The 17,584-nt window shown below is 59.4% G+C and overlaps 2 protein-coding genes across 5 annotated transcripts in view; one reads left to right on the top strand and one right to left on the bottom strand.

Annotated features, from left to right (window-relative positions):
- Positions 1–5,042: 5,042 nt before the first annotated feature.
- Positions 5,043–16,647, top strand: CAPN12 (calpain 12). The gene is made up of 21 exons (XM_045807945.2): positions 5,043–5,279; positions 5,915–5,984; positions 6,050–6,228; positions 6,421–6,554; positions 7,485–7,653; positions 8,412–8,486; positions 8,558–8,643; positions 8,717–8,791; positions 9,329–9,492; positions 9,581–9,810; positions 10,173–10,184; positions 10,325–10,533; positions 10,695–10,737; positions 10,813–10,872; positions 11,362–11,419; positions 11,801–11,871; positions 11,971–12,033; positions 12,688–12,766; positions 15,290–15,406; positions 15,495–15,553; positions 15,640–16,647. The coding sequence occupies exons 1-21, from the start codon at positions 5,043–5,045 to the stop codon at positions 15,664–15,666; spliced, it is 2,217 nt and encodes a 738-aa protein (XP_045663901.2). The 3' UTR covers positions 15,667–16,647.
- ACTN4 (actinin alpha 4) overlaps positions 16,144–17,584 on the bottom strand; it is a 70,798-nt gene continuing 69,357 nt past the window's right edge. For all 4 annotated transcript variants that reach the window (XM_087870752.1, XM_045785833.2, XM_087870751.1 and 1 more), the window contains one exon: positions 16,144–17,474. In XM_087870752.1, coding sequence (XP_087726878.1) covers positions 17,316–17,474 — 159 coding nt within the window. In that variant the 3' untranslated portion in view covers positions 16,144–17,315. The remainder of the gene's footprint in view (positions 17,475–17,584) is intronic.

Below are 17,584 nucleotides of genomic sequence, written 5' to 3'. Positions count from 1 at the left end.
GAAGTCTGGGATTTGCTTCAAATCTATACAAGAGGGGGTGGTGTGGGCGTGGGGGTGGGGCATGAGTGAAGCTGGATTTCCAGGAGTTCTTCATCACTGAAGCTGGCTGATGGGGATGTGGGGTTCACATACTGGTCTGTCTACTTTTGTTGATGTTTTCAATTTTCCATAACAAAGTACTTTTTTTAGTGAATAGTATTATCCTGTGGGTATCCTTCTGAGGCTTGCTTTGTCTTTAAGATTTTATTTGTCAGGGAGCACAAGCAGGGGGAGCGGCAGGCGGAGGGAGAAGCAATCTCCCTTCTGAGCAAGAAGCCCGATGCGGGACTCGATCTCAGGACCCCAGGATCAGGACCTGAGCCGAAGACAATGCTTCACTGCCTGAGCCGCCCACGCGCCCTGTGCATTTCTTTAGTACACACGTGACTGGGAGCGGAATGGCTGTGTCACGGGGTCGGCGTCTAGCGAGGAGTGCCAGGGCGTCTTCCCAAGTGCACCCAGTGACCGCGTTGCATCAGCGTGGCCGGTACGGCCCATCCCTGCGACACTTGATCTTCAGGCTTCTGAACTTTCTTCCTAATGTAGTGGGCGGGCCGGCATTTCAGGTGGTCTTGATTAGGGGCAGGTGGTCGGACACGGATTCGGTGATTGCTTATTCGTGTCCTCTGCCCATTTTCTACTGAGTCACCTGTGGTTTGTCTAGCGGAGCTCTTTACACATTCTGAATACTAATCGTCGGAGAGACAATGTAGTCTAATCGGTTAACCCGACATCCGATTCTAGCCCTGCTTCTGTAACCGTGAGAGGGCAGGGAAAGCGCCACGCTCCTCCGTGCGCTCAGCTTTCTCCTTTGTAAACCTTACCGCTTGCTGTGGACTATGTTTGTGCCCCTCCAGAATTCCTCTGTTGAAGCTTTAACCCCCCATAGGATGGCATTAAGGGGTGGGGTCTTTAAAGAGGTGAGGAGGTTCAGATGAGACCTTGAGGGTGGGATCTCTCCTCCCGCTCAAGATGGGATTCGTGGCCCTGTAAGAAGAGGAAGAGAAAGCGGAGCTGGCTTGCTCCCAACACCCGGGGAAGGTGCAGCGCGAAGGCAGCCGTTGGCCAGCCTGGAAGGGACCTCGCCAGGACCTAGCCATGCTGACCCCCTGCCCTGGGACTGTGCGGGCCCAGCACTTGGACAGAAAGGTCTGCCCCAGCCAGGGCACTTCCTGCAGCCACTGGGGCCACTGAGGTCCTTCTCACGGTTCACGTGTAGACTAAAGCAGGTATTTGTGAAGCGCCCAGCATGGGGCATGGGGCAAAGCGCCCTGTAAACAGCAAGCATCTATTTGTTACCTGTGTGACATATCTGCTGTCGCTGGGGGTGGGGCTTTGCATCTTCATGATAGTGTTTGATTTTTTAAAAACTTATTTGTTTGAGAGAGAGAGAATGCACAAGAGTGAAGGAGGGGAGATGGGGAGGGGCAGAGGGAGACAGAGAAACAGACTCCCCGCTGAGCCTGTAGCCCGATGTGGGGCTCGATCCCACAACCCCGAGATCATGACCTGAGCTGAAATCAAGAGTCTGCCGCTCAGGGGTGCATGGGTGGCTCAGTCGTGGAGCGTCTGCCTTCGGCCCAGGGTGTGATCCCGGGGTCCTGGGATAGAGTCTCGCGTTGGGCTCCCTGCTCAGCGGGGAGTTTGCTTCTCCCTCTGCCTCTGCTTCTCAAAAAGAAATATTTACTGAGGGAGTGAAAGGAAGTCTGGGATTTGCTTCAAATCTATACAAGAGGGGCGGCATGGGCGTGGGGGTGGGGGATGAGTGAAGCTGGATTTCCAGGAGTTCATCATCACTGAAGCTGGCTGATGGGGATGTGGGGTTCACATACCGTTCTGTCTACTTTTGTTGATGTTTTCAATTTTCCATAACAAAGTACTTTTTTAGTGAATAGTATTATCCTGTGGGTATCCTTCTGAGGCTTGCTTTGTCTTTTCTTCAAGATTTTATTTGTGAGAGAGCGAGCGAGCACACAAGCAGGGGGAGTGGCGGGCAGAGGGAGAGGCAGGCTCCCCCCTTAGCAAACAGCCTGATGCGGAGCTCGATCCGTGGACCCTGGGATCATGACCTGAGTTGGAGGCAGACGCTTCACCGGCTGAGCCACCCAGGTGCCCCTAAGAGTTCTTATCTTATGGAGAAATGTTTTGAAATATTTACTGAGGGAGGGGGCGCCTGGCTGGCTCGGTTGGTTAAGTGTCTGCCTTCGGCTCAGGGCGTGATCCCAGTGTCCTGGGATCGAGGCCCACATCGGGTGCCCTGCTCAGCGGGGAGCCTGCTTCTCCCTCTCCCACTCTACCTGCTTGTGTTCCCTCTCTCACTGTTTTTCTCTGTCAAATAAGTGGATAAAATCTTTAATAAAAAAAAGTCTGCCTCTCAGCTGACTGAGCCACCCAGGTGCCCCCTCGTGATAGTGTTTTAGGAAGATTTTTTTTAATGGCTCGGGTGCAGGCTTAACTTGGTGAAGCAGGAACACTTTATAGCTTGCGGCTTAGGTGAGGAGGCAGGGGTAGACACAGAGTAAACTCGCACCCGATCCCTTACTCCGGGGCTGTGCGGGCTCCCCTACTCCATAGGGAATTGATGTCCGGACATTCCGGCAGGTGCACGCTTGCAGAAGTCATGCCAGCCAAATCGGGAAGGTTTCTTTTGGTTGCTAGTGACAAAGACAAATGGAAATTAAAACTGGGAAAAAGAGAGGAGCAGAATTTGTTGGCTCCTTCAATGTAAAAGTCTGCTTTCAAGCGCATCCGGATTGAAGGACTTTATGCTCATGGGAATCTTTCCCTCCGCGTGGCCTGGCGCTGCTTCGCTCAGCGCGGTCCTCATTCTCAGGCCGGGTCTCCCGACAAGGTGGCCCAGGTTCAAGGTTAAGTCTGGCTACTCGGAGTTTCCATCCCACCAGTTTAGAGGTCCCAGGTAAAGAGGCCCCGCCCTGCATCCCCGGAGATGAACGGGGAGGGGGCGTGGTCAGGACTGTGTTTCTGATTGGCTGGTTCCTAGAGCCAGGGGGCGGGGCCAGCCCTCCCGGAGCCACAGGGCTTGAGAGAGAATAACAGGCCCGTGGATCCCCAAAACATAAAGAGGGTGCTGATTCCAGAAGGAGAGGTAGGGGACGATGGGCTCACAAAGCAACAGACTTCTACTACAGCGGCATCGATGCGTTTTTCTTAGGTTGGCCCAGGACGGCAGGCAGATTTGGGACCCTGGATGTAAGGCCTGAGGCAGGGAGCGACCATCAAGAGAACTCTTGTTTGTGGGGCGTGACCAGAGCCCTGCAACAAGGCAGGCGCTGGGGAGCTAGGACGAGCAGCAGCCGGCAGGGACCTGCAGACGAAGGCCAGGAAGGGCCGGGCAGGTGGCAGTGGAATGGTCTGGAATCACAGGTGGTTGTTTCCTACCCACTGCGAGATGTCAGGCAGGTTTTATTCAATGCCCGATACAGGGGAGAGGGCTGTGACCTCGCTAGGTGGGAAACGTGAAGAGTGGGGTGGCAGAAGTGGCTGTTAAAATGGCAGAAGCAGCAGCCAGAGGTGACAGGTGACTGTGGATGGGGCCTCAGACATAGTAAGAGCAGCTCATGTTTACTGAGCACCTACTATGTGTCCTGTGCTGCTCTGAACATGTCCCACACATCAGCTTGTTCGAGTCGCACGACAGCCTGCTGAGGTTGGTTCTGTGATTGCTCCCACTGTAGAGATGAGGAAACTGAGGCACAGAGCGCTTAAGTGACTTGCCCAAGACACACTGTGCGAAGTGGCAGAGCCTAGATTTGAACCCTGGCCCTTCAGCTCCTACTGTGGTCGGAGCTCCAAACCACAGTCACCTGTCACCTGCCTCACGTGGCGGGTGTGGGGGTGAGGGCGTGGCTTCGACAATTGTACAGGAAGACATCTTGGTTTATAACCCCTTTCTGGAGGCCACACAGCCGGGGGCTCAGACGATATTTGTTCGTCCATTTGGAGGGAAGGGCACCAGAGGACTAAGGGCTCTCTTGCCACAGAGGTGACAAGGTTCCGCCCATGCAGGCGACACCCCCCTGAGAATGGAAGACTGCTGGGACCCAGACTGGTGTGTTACTGGCCTCTCAGAACCTTTTTTCCAACGGCTCCGGCTTTCTCTGGGGGACACACTGCTCCACTGGACCCTGAGCTGCGTGGGAGTTGGGTCGGGGGCCACGGTCACTGGTGGGCCTGGCTCCCAACCCAGGGCAGGTGGGTGCAGAGTGGACTCTCCACAGTCAGCCCTGTGTGGGGCAAGCAGAATGCTGTCTGCCTCCCCCTCGGGGAAGGGGGAGACAGGGTCCCGGCTCAGGAGCAGTGAGCCGGACGGGCCCCGGGGGACTGGTGCGGGGCACTGAGAAGCTACGGGGCAGAGGGATGGACAGGGAGGCACGCACAAGACAGAAGGTGCAGGGAGAGACAGACACACAGATACAGAGAGAGGGATGGAGACAGAGGGACACAGAGCGACAAAACCCAAAACACACCCAAGGAAGACAAAAGGAGACTCAAGAGATGGACAGAGAGTGAGGCCAAGACAGAAGAGAGACACGATGGCAGAGAGAAACTGGCAGACAGAGAGACAAAGAGAGATGGAGATGCAGGGTAAACGTGCCGCCCTGCCCCCCACTGCCCCCCCCCAGCCCCACAGAGGGACCAGCAGAGGCAAGATGGCAGAAACACACCCCCACACTGACCTCCTTCCAGGTGCTCTCACAGGGGCAGCCGGTCCTCCCTCAGCTCTGCCCGCCTTCCCTCTTGCTGTTGGCCAAGCCCATTAAGCTGCTACCCTGGCCACAACTGAAGGCCCCACGCCCTGGGGAGGAAACCACCGAAGAGGCGTCCCTTGCTCCATGGCACCCCAAACCATCAATTAGTATTAACAAGTAAGGCTCTTTGCAGCCTAAAGACCCCCATCGGGGCTCAGATGGAGGGCAAGCCCCACCCCTGTGAGTCAGGAGGTTAAAGAGCCTGGGGCCAGCCTGTGAGCCCAGAGTGTCCAGATGGCGTGTGGCAGCAGGCAGGTCACCATCCAGCTGGTGGACGAAGAGGCAGGGCCTGGAACCAGAGGGCCGAAGCCCTTTCGGGGCCAGAGATATGAGGCCATCCGAGCAGCCTGCCTGGATGAGGGGATCCTATTCCGAGATCCCTACTTCCCTGCTGGCCCTGATGCCCTTGGCTATGATGAGCTGGGGCCGGACTCCGAGAAGGCGAAAGGGGTGGAATGGATGAGACCCCATGTAATGTATGGCAGGGGGCTGTGGGGGTGCTGGACTCCCGGAATGAGGGAGGAGGGGGCTGTGGGAGGGCTGGGCTTCTGGTCTGAGGGAGGAGGGGGCTGTGGGGGGGGCTGGGCTTCTGGTCTGAGGGAGGAGGGTCTGTGGGGGGGCTGGACTCCTGGTCTGAGGGAGGAGGGAACTGGGGGGGCTGGGCGTCTGGTCTGAGGGAGGAGGGGACTGGGGGGGGGCTGGGCTTCTGGTCTAAGGGAGGAGGGGGCTGTGGGGGGGCTGGGCTTCTGGTCTGAGGGAGGAGGGTCTGTGGGGGGGCTGGACTCCTGGTCTGAGGGAGGAGGGAACTGGGGGGGCTGGGCGTCTGGTCTGAGGGAGGAGGGGACTGGGGGGGGCTGGGCCCCTGGGCCTGAGGGAGGAGGGGGCTGGGGGGGGTGGCTGGATATGAGGAGGAGGGCTGGGAATTCCGATTGCTGGGTCTGGGGAGACCCAGATGCCTGCCCACAGGCTTTACAAGCCTCTTCTGGGGTTGGAGGTGCTCATTACTCTGGAGCAGTGAGGGCAGGAGGGGACCCAGGCATTGGACCTCTCAGTCGCTCCTTCCCTCCCTTTCCTGGCTGAGGCCTGCAATCCCCCATGCCCCCCAGGAGTTTTGCGCCGAGCCCCAGTTCATCTGTGAGGACATGAGCCGAACAGACGTGTGTCAGGGGCGCCTAGGTAAGGCCAGATCTGGCAGGCTGTGGCTGGGGCCCTGCAGCTCGGCCCCTGGACCCACCCCTCAGGCTCCCTACAGCTCAGTCTCCCTCTTTCCACCCTCACCCTGTCCTCACCTTTCCTCCCAGGTAACTGCTGGTTTCTTGCGGCCGCTGCTTCCCTCACTTTGTATCCCCGACTCCTGTGCCGGGTGGTCCCGCCTGGACAGGGTTTCCAAGATGGCTACGCGGGTGTCTTCCACTTCCAGGTAAAGCTCAGTTCCTCGGGTCGTGCGTGCCTCAGTTTCCCCCATGGTGCCACGGATCTCATAATTGACACTGTCCCCGTGGGGCTGTAATTATCGGACTGGTACGGCAGGGCTGGGTGGGGGTCAGAGGATGGGGTCCAGGCACGGTTGGGGGTTGGAAGCCGAGCCTGGGCCCTGCCCTCCTCCCACCAGCTCTGGCAGTTTGGCCGCTGGGTGGACGTCGTGGTGGACGACAGGCTGCCCGTGCGTGAGGGGAAGCTGATGTTCGTGCGCTCACATCAGCGGAACGAGTTCTGGGCCCCGCTCCTGGAGAAGGCCTATGCCAAGTAAGGACCCTGGCACACCTCCCCAGCCACAAGGGAACCCCAGAGACCCCCAACATCTGCGATCCTGTAGACACCCTGCCAAGGGTCCCAAACCAAGTCACAGCACCCAGGACCCTAATGTCACACCATCCCCTGAAGGCCTCCCTCCAAATTATAAATACCTCCCTCTGTCGACATTCCACACAAAACGTTCCTAGAGACCCACCAACACTTACAATCCCTAAGGAGCCTGAAATCTCATCTCTCAGGCCCCAGAGCCCCTGAATCTAAGATTTACCCCCTTGGGGGACCTGTAATCTCAGAAGATCTCTCCTGATCCATTGAGAAACCCAAAGCACCTCCCCAAAATTTTTAAAGATTTTATTTATTCGAGGGGAAGAGAGAGCACAAGTGGTGGGGGGGAGGAGAGGGAGAAGCAGACTCCCCCTGAGCTGAGCAGAGAGACCGAAGCGGGGCTCGATCCCAGGACCCTGAGATCCTGACCTGAGCTGAAGGCAGATGCTTCACTGACTGAGCCAGCCAGGCGCCCCCCATCTCCCAGATATTGAATGTAATCCCTGGAACCCTCAATCTTTGCTTTTCTCCATCCCGTGGCTCTGAAATCCCTGACAAGCCCCATAGAGATCACCCCCAAAGCTGACATGACATCTCCCAGAGACTCAGAGGTTCAGACATAGCCCCCCGGGATGCCCGGAATTCTGACAGAGCTGTCCTATGGTCCCCCAAATGCCACAGTCCTAGTGGCCCAGGGACCACAGGCCTGATTTCCGAGGGCTTCCAGCATGAACCACAGCCCACCTCGGGAGTCTGCAAAGGTCCAGGATAGTCCCTGGGCTCCCCCGACCCCGGGACAGAGGCCCCCAGGTCCCAGGGTGTGTGTGTGAGATGCTTGTACATGCCTCAGCCATTCCCACCCCACACCGGCCACAGGCTCCACGGCTCCTATGAGGTGATGCGAGGCGGCCACATGAATGAGGCTTTCGTGGACTTCACAGGCGGCGTGGGTGAGGTGCTCTACCTGAGGCAAGATACCCCAGGCCTCTTCTCTGCCGTGCGCCATGCCCTGGCCAAGGAGTCCCTCGTGGGCGCCACCGCCCTGGTGAGAGAGTCAGCCGCGCATGGAGACCCCCGCCAGGGCCAGAGCGCAGTCGGGGCTGGAGCGAGGAGGCGGCCTGCATTCTTCTCTCTGTGTTCACTGTTGGCTAGTCTCCCTCACCCATCAAACTCGAGCAAGTCAAAAGGCAACGTATTTGCTCTCCTTGCTACACAAGCTTCAGGCACAGCTGAATCCAGGTGCTTAGCAGATGCGGAGAATGTGTTTTTCTATTTCTGGTTCTGGGTTAGCTTCGCTCTCAGGCAGGCGTTCCCTTCACGGGCACAAAAGGGGACCCCACAGCTGCAGGTCCCTCCTGTCACCCCCAGTGCCTTAAAAAAAAAAAATGGCAAAGGCTCTTAGAATTTCAGCAAAAAGCCGAGGATTGATGCTCATGGGCTCAACCTGAGTCATGCATTCATCAGTGACCTAAGCACTACTCGGTCATTCACTGAGTTGGTCTAATTCCCTCACTCGTTCTTTGCTTAATCCTGTGCTCGGTTACTCCCCGTCCTTCATGTTTCTCTGTCTCTTTCAGTGGGTCCGCCTGGTCTGTACCTCTCTCTGTCCTCTCCATGTATTTTTGTCTTGTCTTCGTCTTCCTCTCTCGTCTTCACTCACCAATCCTAGGCGCTCTTGGAGCCCTGTGTCATTCAGTCGGGCGCACTGGTGGCAGGAGGCCGGGGTGGGGGGTGAGGGGCAGGGAGGAGCAGCCACTTGCTTGAGCCCCACCGTGGCCTCCCTGTCCCCTGTCCCCTGCCCAGAGTGATCGGGGCGAGTACCGCACAGAAGACGGGCTGGTGAAGGGACACGCGTACTCCGTCACAGGCACGTACAAGGTGAGGGTCCCCCGTGAGTGGGCTGCAGGGCTGTCCCGGCGCCAAGCCCCCACTGATGATGCCGCCTTCAGGTGACCCTGGGCTTCACCAAGGTGCGGCTGCTGCGGCTTCGGAACCCGTGGGGCCGTGTGGAGTGGACCGGGGCCTGGAGCGACAGGTGGGATGGATCTGGGGAGGGGGGTGGGGCGCTCGGACCCAACCGCCCGGCCCTCACACCCCCGTCTCCCTAGCTGCCCGCGCTGGGACGCGCTGCCCACAGAGTGGAGAGATGCCCTGCTGGTGAAAAAGGAGGATGGTGAGTTCTGGTGAGTAGCCCAGGGTCTCAGCCCTGCCTCTGGACTGGCGCCAGGCCAAAGGGGAGCGGGGAGGGGGGCGAGGCCTGCTTGAAGGGACAGGGGACAAGTTCATAGCGAGAAACTGTCCCTATGGTGGTAACTTTGGGGTTGTGTTCTATTTGGGGGAGTCAAAGAAGAATTAGTAATATTAGGGGAACTGGGAGGCTTCAGAGGGTTGAAGGGGGTGGGTAATGGGTAATACATAGGACAACTGGGGGGCTTGGTGCCATCTGGGCCATTTCTGTAGATTTGATAACACTGAGGGGCTGAAGGATGTTTGTTGGCAATTGAGAGTCCGAGGGTGAGGGTCTTGATATTTGGGGGCTGAAGGCCAGATCTCCAGGGGATCTGGAGAAATCTGGGGGAGCTGGAGGGCTCTGCAATCTGGGGGTCACTACTATTTGGCGGACTGAGGGGTACTGGGCGCTGTTTAAGGAATGTGGAGGGGTTTGTGATTTGGGGGTCCCTGGCACCCCTGGGAGGGTCCAACCACTGGCCCCTGTGCAGGATGGAGCTGAGGGACTTCCTCCGCCACTTCAACACGGTCCAGATCTGCTCGCTGAGCCCAGAGGTGCTGGGCCCCAGCCCGGCTGGAGGCAGCTGGCACATCCACACCTTCCAAGGCCGCTGGGTACGCGGCTTCAACTCCGGCGGTAGCCAGCCTGGCGCGGGTGAGGCCTGGAGGGCGCCGCCCCCCGAGAGGGGAGCCAGGGAGGGTGGGCTGTGGCAGGCCGGGTAACTCCATTTCTTCTCTGCCAGAAACCTTCTGGACCAACCCCCAGTTCCGACTGACGCTGCTGGAGCCTGACGAGGAGGATGACGATGAGGAGGGGCCCTGGGGGGGCTGGGGGGCCGCAGGAGCGTGGGGCCCTGCGAGGGGGGGGCGCATCCCCAAGTGCACTGTCCTTCTGTCACTCATCCAGCGCAACCGGCGGCGCCTGAGGGCCCAGGGCCTCACGTACCTCACCGTGGGCTTCCACGTGTTCCAGGTGGGACCCCTCGGCCTAGCAGGAGCCGCAGGGACCAGGGAGCCACGGAGGGCCGGGGGTCGGAGACAGGGGAGAGAGCTGGGGGAATGGCGGCGGTCAGGGGAAGACTGAGGTCGGGAGGGTGCCCAGAGGGCCGGGGTCAGTCAGCAGGGCAGAGGGGAATGAGGGAAAAGGAGGAGAGGCGCGAGGAGCAGGGAAGGTCCTTGAGGGCACACGGGAGCGGGTCGGACAGGGGCCGGAGGGGCAGGGGCTTGACGAGGGGTGGGGGTGGAATGCGAAGAAAAGCCAAGGTGTGGAGGGGGCTCTGAAGGGTGGCCGCCGCCCCCGCGGGCTCTGACTCGCCTTGCTCTTCCTTCTCACAGATCCCAGAGGAGGTGGGTCTCAGCTGGGCCCCCGGATCGCAGGGTCACCCGGGCCGCCGCCTGCCCCAGGGGCGCGGGCGGGGGGCCGGCACGCGGGCGGGGGGCCGGCGGTTGCGGGGGGGCCGGCGGGGCTCAGCCGCCCTGGCCCGCAGCTGCTGGGCCTGTGGGACTCCCCGCGCAGCCGTGAGCTCCTGCCGGGCCTGCGGCGCGCCGACCGCTCGCCCTTCTGCGCCCGCCGCGACGTGAGCCGCCGCTGCCGCCTGCGCCCCGGCCACTACCTGGTGGTGCCCAGCGCCGCCCGCGCCGGCGACGAGGCCGACTTCACGCTGCGCGTCTTCTCCGAGCGCCGCCACACCGCCGTGTGAGCCGGGGGCACCCAGACCCGCCCCTCGGGGCTCCCCGGGCCGGCCAGAGCCCCGGGACCCCCTCCCCCCGCCACGCTCCCCGGGACCCACGCGGGGAGGGGCCCAGGGCCCCGCCCCCACCACCCCGACTCCCCCGCTTCCGTTGTGTCCTTGGCAGGGAGATCGATGACGTCATCAGCGCCGACCTGCACGCCCTCATGGTGCGGGGCCACCGGAAGGGGGCGCGGCGGGGCGGGGGTCCTCTCGGCCAGCGCTGAACTCCTCCCGCCTCACAGGTGCCCTACGTTCCCCTGGAGCTGGGGCTGGAGCAGCTGTTTCAGGAGCTGGCAGGAGAGGTGAGGGGGCGGGACCAGGGCTAAGGGGGCCCACCCCTCCCCTGGGACCCCTTCCTCATCCTGGGGGTCTCCTTTTGCTTTAGTTTCTCCCTGTGCTTAAATCTCCTGACTCTCTACTCTCAAAATGCTCACAGCTAGCTGGTCCCTGCCTCAGGGCCTTTGCCCTGTCTGTACGTCTGCGTGGACCGCCTTCTGTCTCTTCAGGTCCCCTGCCCTGGCTAAGGAGTCTTTCTCCTGTGCCCTTCACTGGCAGCTCTCCGGTTTCTTTCCCAGGCTGGTCAGCTGCATGCCGGCTGTGGACTCCCACAGCCCAGTGCTTCCCCCTGCCGCCCTGACCGCTCTGGGACAGGTCTCTCTCTCCCCCTGGACCGTAAGCTCTCTCTCTGCTGTGCCCCCAGCACCGCCCAGCATGCTCTTGGGGCCAGCGCTGAGCTGTGTTGAATGGCTGCCTAAGTGAATGGCCTCACCACTGGCTCTCTCCCTGACCAGGAGGAAGCACTCAGTGCCTCTCAGCTCCAGACCTTATTAAGCATTGCCTTGGAGCCTGGTGAGTTGGGGCCGGGGTGGACCCCATGGCGCCCCCTAGGTGTGTTAATCCATGATGCTGCTGGGAGTCAGGCCTCGGGAGCCCTGGACTCAGCCTGACAGTTTCTTCCCACATGTGGGTCCTGTGTCAGGACTAGTGGCCAAGGCCACAGCCACGGCCGCTCATAAGCTCCCCCTCTTCCCCTAAGGCAGACAGGGAGTGTAGCTGCCATGAGGGGACTTGGAACCCCCTTGGCTGGGTTCAGATCCCTGCTCTGCTAGTTACCAGCGGTCCCTTGGCTCCCTGTGCCTCAGTTCCTGCAGTGGGGATAGTGTAGTCCCTAGCACTTACAGTGACGGCCAGCACGCAGTAAGTACCGGGGTTTTTTTTTGTTTCCTGTAGCCAGGGCCCGCGCCCGGACCCCTGGAGAGATCGGGCTCAGGACCTGTGAGCAGCTGCTGCGCTGTTTTGGGGTATATGAAGGGGGCAGTGCCTGGGTAGGGAGGGTGGGGATGTTGGGGCCTCTGTCCCCCTTCTAGAGACACTGATTTTAACAGATGCTCCATCCCCAGAACGGACAGAGCCTCACCCTGCAACACCTCCAGCAGCTCTGGGGCCATCTCCTGGAGTGGCAGGTAAGGTCGGGGGAGTTGCTGGGGCGACCTCCTCCTGGATGGCAAGGCACTTTTACGAATAAGGACATGGGTGCTCTGTGGGCTGACTCAGGAGAAGGAGAACGCGGGCCCCATCATACCTTGGAGGATCTGGCTGGGATGTCCTTGCCCCTTCTGTCCTTCTGTGGCCCCTCTAGGGGCACTAATAGCTCAGGGATGGAAAGTGCCCGTTCTGGTCCCGGGTTGAAATCCTAGCTTCTGGTTCAGCCCCTTTCTGGCTGGCTGACCTCAGGCAAGTCACCTCTCCTCTGAGAGGCCTTTGCTAGTGGAAGGCATTAATTTCCACTGTTCTGGATCCCTGGGAGGAGGAAATGGTCCAAGGCCTCCCTATACTCGCTGTTTGCTGAGCCCTCACGAAGCCCCCTGTGGGTAGAATGTCAACTTGTCCTCATAACCCTATTATATATAATATATATAATAGCTGTTACTATTACTCCCATTTTACAGACTGAAACAGCTTCAGAGAGGTAAAGCTGCTTGCCCAGGGCACCAAGCCAGGAAGAAAGGGAGCTGGGATGGGAACCCAGGCTGACTGGCCTCTGAGGCCTCCTTTCAGCCCTTTTCAGGGTGCATGGGGGCCCGGGGGCTGGGACTGACCTATACCTCCTGGCCCAGGCCACATTTGACAAGTTTGATGAGGACTCCTCTGGAACCATGAACTCCTATGAGCTGAGGCTGGCGCTGAATGCGGCAGGTATGCTGGGAGCTGTTGCGTGGCGGGATCTGCTCCCCTCCCACCCTCCGTACTCTTGCAGGCCTGGCTGGCTGCTCACTGGTGGCCATCCACAAAGCCCAGACTGTAGTTTGTTACCAGCTATTGGCCAGGACTGGATACCCTTGGGAGAGGGAGTGGGGCCTCCTGGAAGGGGAAGATGGGCAGAGCCTGGGAGCTGGTGTCTGAGAGGCCCCAGTCCCCAGGGCACTGTGGTAAAAGGGACTGGATTCCCATGAGCTTGGGATGGAATCCTGCCTCTACTGACTTCCTCCCTGGGGGATCCTGGGCAGGCCACCTCCTTGAGCCTCCATATAAAATGGCTACTACACTGGGTGCCTGGGAGGAGCCCGCAGAATGGAGCCCACGGGGCCCGGGGAAAGGTTTCGGGAAGTCTAGGGAGAGATGGAGTCAGAATGTTGGGAGGTGTGTCACATAGACAGAAATGGAGTCCCAGGTGGACAGAAGCAGAGGCGAGACAGCGAGGATGGATGGAAGGTTGGCACCGCTCATCGGGGTTACTGGGCGCCTGGTGAACGTTCCTGGCATTAGTCTAGGCACAAGACTGAGAAAGTGCCCTGGGGGCGGGGGCTGGCGTACTCGTGGTGCAGACAGACGACAGACAAGTAGAACATCTGGGTCAGATGGTGATACACACTATGGCGGGAAGAGAAAGCAGGTGTGTACGTGGGGGATGGTGTGTGTGGCTGGAGACAGAGGTCAGGTGCAGTCTAGACAGAAGGAACAGCCAGTGCAAAGGCCCTGAGGTGAGAGCATGGGCCCTGCTGGAACAGCTTCAAGGGGCCAGTGTGGCTGCAGGAGGAGGTGGTCAGAAATGAAAGATCAGGGGCGCCTGGGTGGCACAGCGGTTAAGCGTCTGCCTTCGGCTCAGGGCGTGATCCCGGCGTTATGGGATCGAGCCCCACATCAGGCTCCTCTGCTGTGAGCCTGCTTCTTCCTCTCCCACTCCCCCTGCTTGTGTTCCCTCTCTCGCTGGCTGTCTCTATCTCTGTCAAATAAATAAATAAAATCTTAAAAAAAAAAAAAAGATATGAAAGATCAGTGGAGAGAGGCAGTATAAAGCCCATGAGGTCTCACGAGTACCTAGACTCTTTAAAAAAAAAAATTTTTTTTTTTTTTTTAATATGTATGAGAGGAAGGAGGGTGAGACGGGTGCAGCATCAGGAGCCAACAGCAAAGGAAAGGTCATGCTGGGTACCGAGCAAGTACCAGAGACTGGACCAGCAGGAAGCAGGCTCGAGAGACCCCTGGAACTGGTGGGCAGGATCAGGGTGGGGGAATCGGCAAGAAAAATGACCTGCTCCCACTCAGCCATGCTCTGCAGCGCCTGTGTTCCCCAAACACCAGCTCTGCTCCTGGCCGGGCTGGCTGGTGCTGGGGATTCCCCGGTGGCCTGAGACCCTTCCCTTCCCTCCCACGGCTTGTGGGCAGCCAGAGCCACCAAAGACAAGGAAAACTCAGAGGGGTCATGGTGGGGACCGGGTAGGCAGAGGGAGCCACAGGAGGGCGGTGAGAAGAGCAGGGGGCTGGGAGAGGGCTCCCTGAAGGGGGCAGGGTGGGAGGAGCAGGAGTGTTCAGGGCAGAGGAACAGCAGGTGCAAGGGAGGCAAGACGGAGCACGAGGTCCAGGTGTAGGAAGGGAGGAGGGGCAGATGAGGTGTGGTCTGCGCAGGCCACTAGGCCCTGGGGAGGGGTAGCCAGGAGGTCACGGTCACCAGGACCTACTCAATCAGGTGAGGGATTTCCCGAATACCGGAGGATCCCGGGCGGGACCCCGCAGCAGGCGATGCAGAGTGGTCAGAGGAAGCTGAATCTGAGGGGGCAGCTGAGGGCTTCCTGCCCACCCCAGACTCCAGGCAGATGAAGGCCAGAGGGACAGTGGGAGGTCACCCTGCCAAGGAGGGCCTTCGGGCTCCGGGCTGGCCCCCAGCACCTTCAACGAGGCACAGACTAGACAAAGATCCGTTCAATGAATGAGGCCACACAACAGGGGCATAGATGGGTTTTAGGAGGTGGTGGAAGCCTGACATTGTCCTCGAACTGTTTATCTGGACACGCGGGGGAAGGAGGAGCCATTGTGTTTGGCTTTTGAAGCCTATTGAGATTTCCCGTCAGAGGTGATTTCTGAGGTTTAGCAATCATCTGTGATGTGAAGAAACGGACTCCATGTGGCACTGACAAAAATGTTTGGCTGCAAGGAAATTTCTCCAGTGTCTGTTCACAGAAATTAGCCAGAATTTAAAGGAATACTAAAGCGGGCCTGTAGTCGTTCTGTGCCAGATGCCATTCTAAGCTCCCCATCTACCGGCTTCCCACAGCCTTCTGGGGTCAGGGCTGTCACGTGCAAAGACGAGCACAGAGAAGTGAAGGGAGCTGCTCCGTGGTACACAGCTGGGATCTAAGGGGTGGGAACAGCCCCCCGCCCCGGGGTAGCGCGTGTCTCCCCCAGGGAGCTGGGCTGGGGCTCACACGCGGCTCGCCCTAGGTTTCCACCTGAACAACCAGCTGACCCAGGCCCTCACGAGCCGCTACCGGGACAGCCGTCTGCGGGTAGACTTCGAGCGCTTCGTGTCCTGTGTGGCCCAGCTCACCTGCATCTTCCGTGAGCACTGCCCTGGTGTGGGGGAGAGGGCAGGGAGTCTCCCACACCCCCGGGGGGGGGGTGAGCTCAACCCACCCACTCTGCACAGGCCACTGCAGCCGGCACCTGGATGGAGGCGAGGGCGTCATCTGCCTAACCCGCAGACAGGTGAGTTGGGCTAGGGGGTGGCTCAGGTGGCCAGGCAGGAGTCCCGGGAGGCCCCTGCATCAAGCCGGCGGTCTTCTCTCCCCCAGTGGTTGGAGGTAGCCACCTTCTCTTAGGACCTCTGCACAGAGTACCTGCGCTGGAGGAGGCAGCGCTGCCAGGAGCCCGCTTTCCTCCTTGCCCGGCCCGGCCCGGGGTCTGTTCCGCAGGGAGGGCGTCTGCGCCACACCGACCCCTCTGCCTCTCTGCCTGGCACGTGGGGCCGATGCTAAGCAGCGGTTCGGAGCATCCCTGGGAGCCAGCCGGCGCGGGGTGATGTCTGGCCTCACCACTCCACAGCGGGGTGAGGCCAGGCAGGTCCCTGCACCCCTCCTCACCTATAGAACAGGGACGGTCACAGCACTTCTTGTGCAGGCCACACGAGTTAGCACTGGGAACAGTGCCTGGCCTAGAGCGGGTGCGTCATGTTTAAACACTCAGGGGGACAGGGATCTCCCAGGCCCAGCCTTGCTCTGGGAAGAGGTTCTCCCGTGACTCTCCTTAGGAGGTGGAGAACACAGACGGGGAGAGAAAAAGAGAGAACACTGAAGGAATCCTTCTTAAAAATATTACATGTTTTATTATCCTGTCCCCAGAAGGGTGGTTTATCCAGAAACCGAGAAAAAAAAAAAAATCAGAATAAACTCAAAAGGGGGGGGAGGGAAGGGAGCAAAACCCATCAACTAACAGGCAGCCAGGCCAGCAGCCCACCCTCCACCTCAGGAGGGTCCCCAGAGACCCATGCCCAACGACAGACAACAGAGAAAAATCAGTAAGGGGCTGGGAGTGGGGAGGGCAGCAAATCAGCTATGTCTTCATTATGAGAGCAAGAGGCGGCAAGGATATGTTGCTAGGTGAATATATATTTATATAATAAATCCGTAAGTTAATAAAGTAAATAGTAATTCTCTGAAAGTTTTTAATTCCTTTTTTTATAGGATTTTTTTTTTTTGTGGATTTTTTGTTTTTGTTGTTTTGTGTTTTTTTTTTTGTTTTGTTTTGTTTTGTTTTTTTGGTCCTTAGAAAATCTGAGAGATACACATGTCCGGACAAAGCAAGATGTGGGGCCGGCTGGGGGTGAGAGGCTGGTCTGCCCAACCCTATTCCTGTTGCAGAAAAGGGGGGTGCTGAGCTGCACCCCTTCATCTGGCAATCGCAAGTGGTGGGGGGTAGAGGGAAGAAGGGGGGGCGGGGTCCTCTTTCCTGGCGGGCAGCTGTGTCGCCCTTTGCTGGGCCCATCACAGGCCCGGGCAGTTCCTGGACAAGGCACATAGGGCTTTGGCCTGGATGTGGGAGGCCTTGAAGGAACCTCGTGGGGGGGCGGAGGGAGGGGCGGGCAAAGGAGGGATGAGGTGTGGGGGGCATTCCTAGGGCCTGGAGGTGACCTGTTTTGCTGTGGGAATCCACTTTCCCCTCCACATAGTTAAAAAACAAAACAACACATCATATATATTTACCAGACCAGAAGCGCTGACCCCGAACTCTCCCTCACCCCTATCCAGGGAGAGGGGGCCGACCGACGAAGAGAGAGGAGAGAGCCTGCCCCAGCCCCTCCCTGCCCACCCCCCCCCCGAAAAGACTGACAGAGTGCTTTGCATAGATACAGAGTCAGAGGAATAGGACCTGGGAGGCCCCACAGCAGGGAGAAGGGCAGAGGGCTCCCCCAGCCCCTCCTGGAGGCTGTGAGGAGGGGGGCGTTCGGTCAGGGTTTCTCCAGCGGGGGGCCTCACAGGTCACTCTCGCCGTACAGGGCTGTCGAGAAGGACTTGTAGTCGAGGGCGCCGGGCACAGCGTCGGGGCCCTGATAGGGCGCCATGCGTGCGATGCAGTACTCAGCCTGGTCCGGGGGCAGCTCTCTCCGCAGCTCCTCGGCCGTGATGAAGTTCTGGGGGCAGCAGGGGTGGGACTGTGGGCCACCCCCACCTGCCCAGCCCTGATGCAAGGGCTCCTGCGTGCTGCCCTCCCCACCCCACCCCCCCGTGCCTCCAAGGTATC

The sequence above is a fragment of the Ursus americanus genome, chromosome 21 (assembly GCF_024610735.1).
Source record: "Ursus americanus isolate L20-20 chromosome 21, mUrsAme1.1.p, whole genome shotgun sequence".
NCBI classification, from domain to species: domain Eukaryota; kingdom Metazoa; phylum Chordata; class Mammalia; order Carnivora; family Ursidae; genus Ursus; species Ursus americanus.
Note: the sequence above shows the minus strand (reverse complement) of the source record. Positions and strands in the feature narration are given on the sequence as shown.

Bases quoted from the DNA above. Each gene is read 5' to 3' on its own strand.
- CAPN12 (XM_045807945.2), top strand. From the start codon at position 5,043: ATGGCGTGTGGCAGCAGGCAGGTCACCATCCAGCTGGTGGACGAAGAG. The intron at 10,534-10,694 runs GTGAGCCGGGGG...TGTCCTTGGCAG, and splicing joins GAGCGCCGCCACACCGCCGT to GGAGATCGATGACGTCATCA. The intron at 15,407-15,494 runs GTGAGCACTGCC...CACTCTGCACAG, and splicing joins CCAGCTCACCTGCATCTTCC to GCCACTGCAGCCGGCACCTG.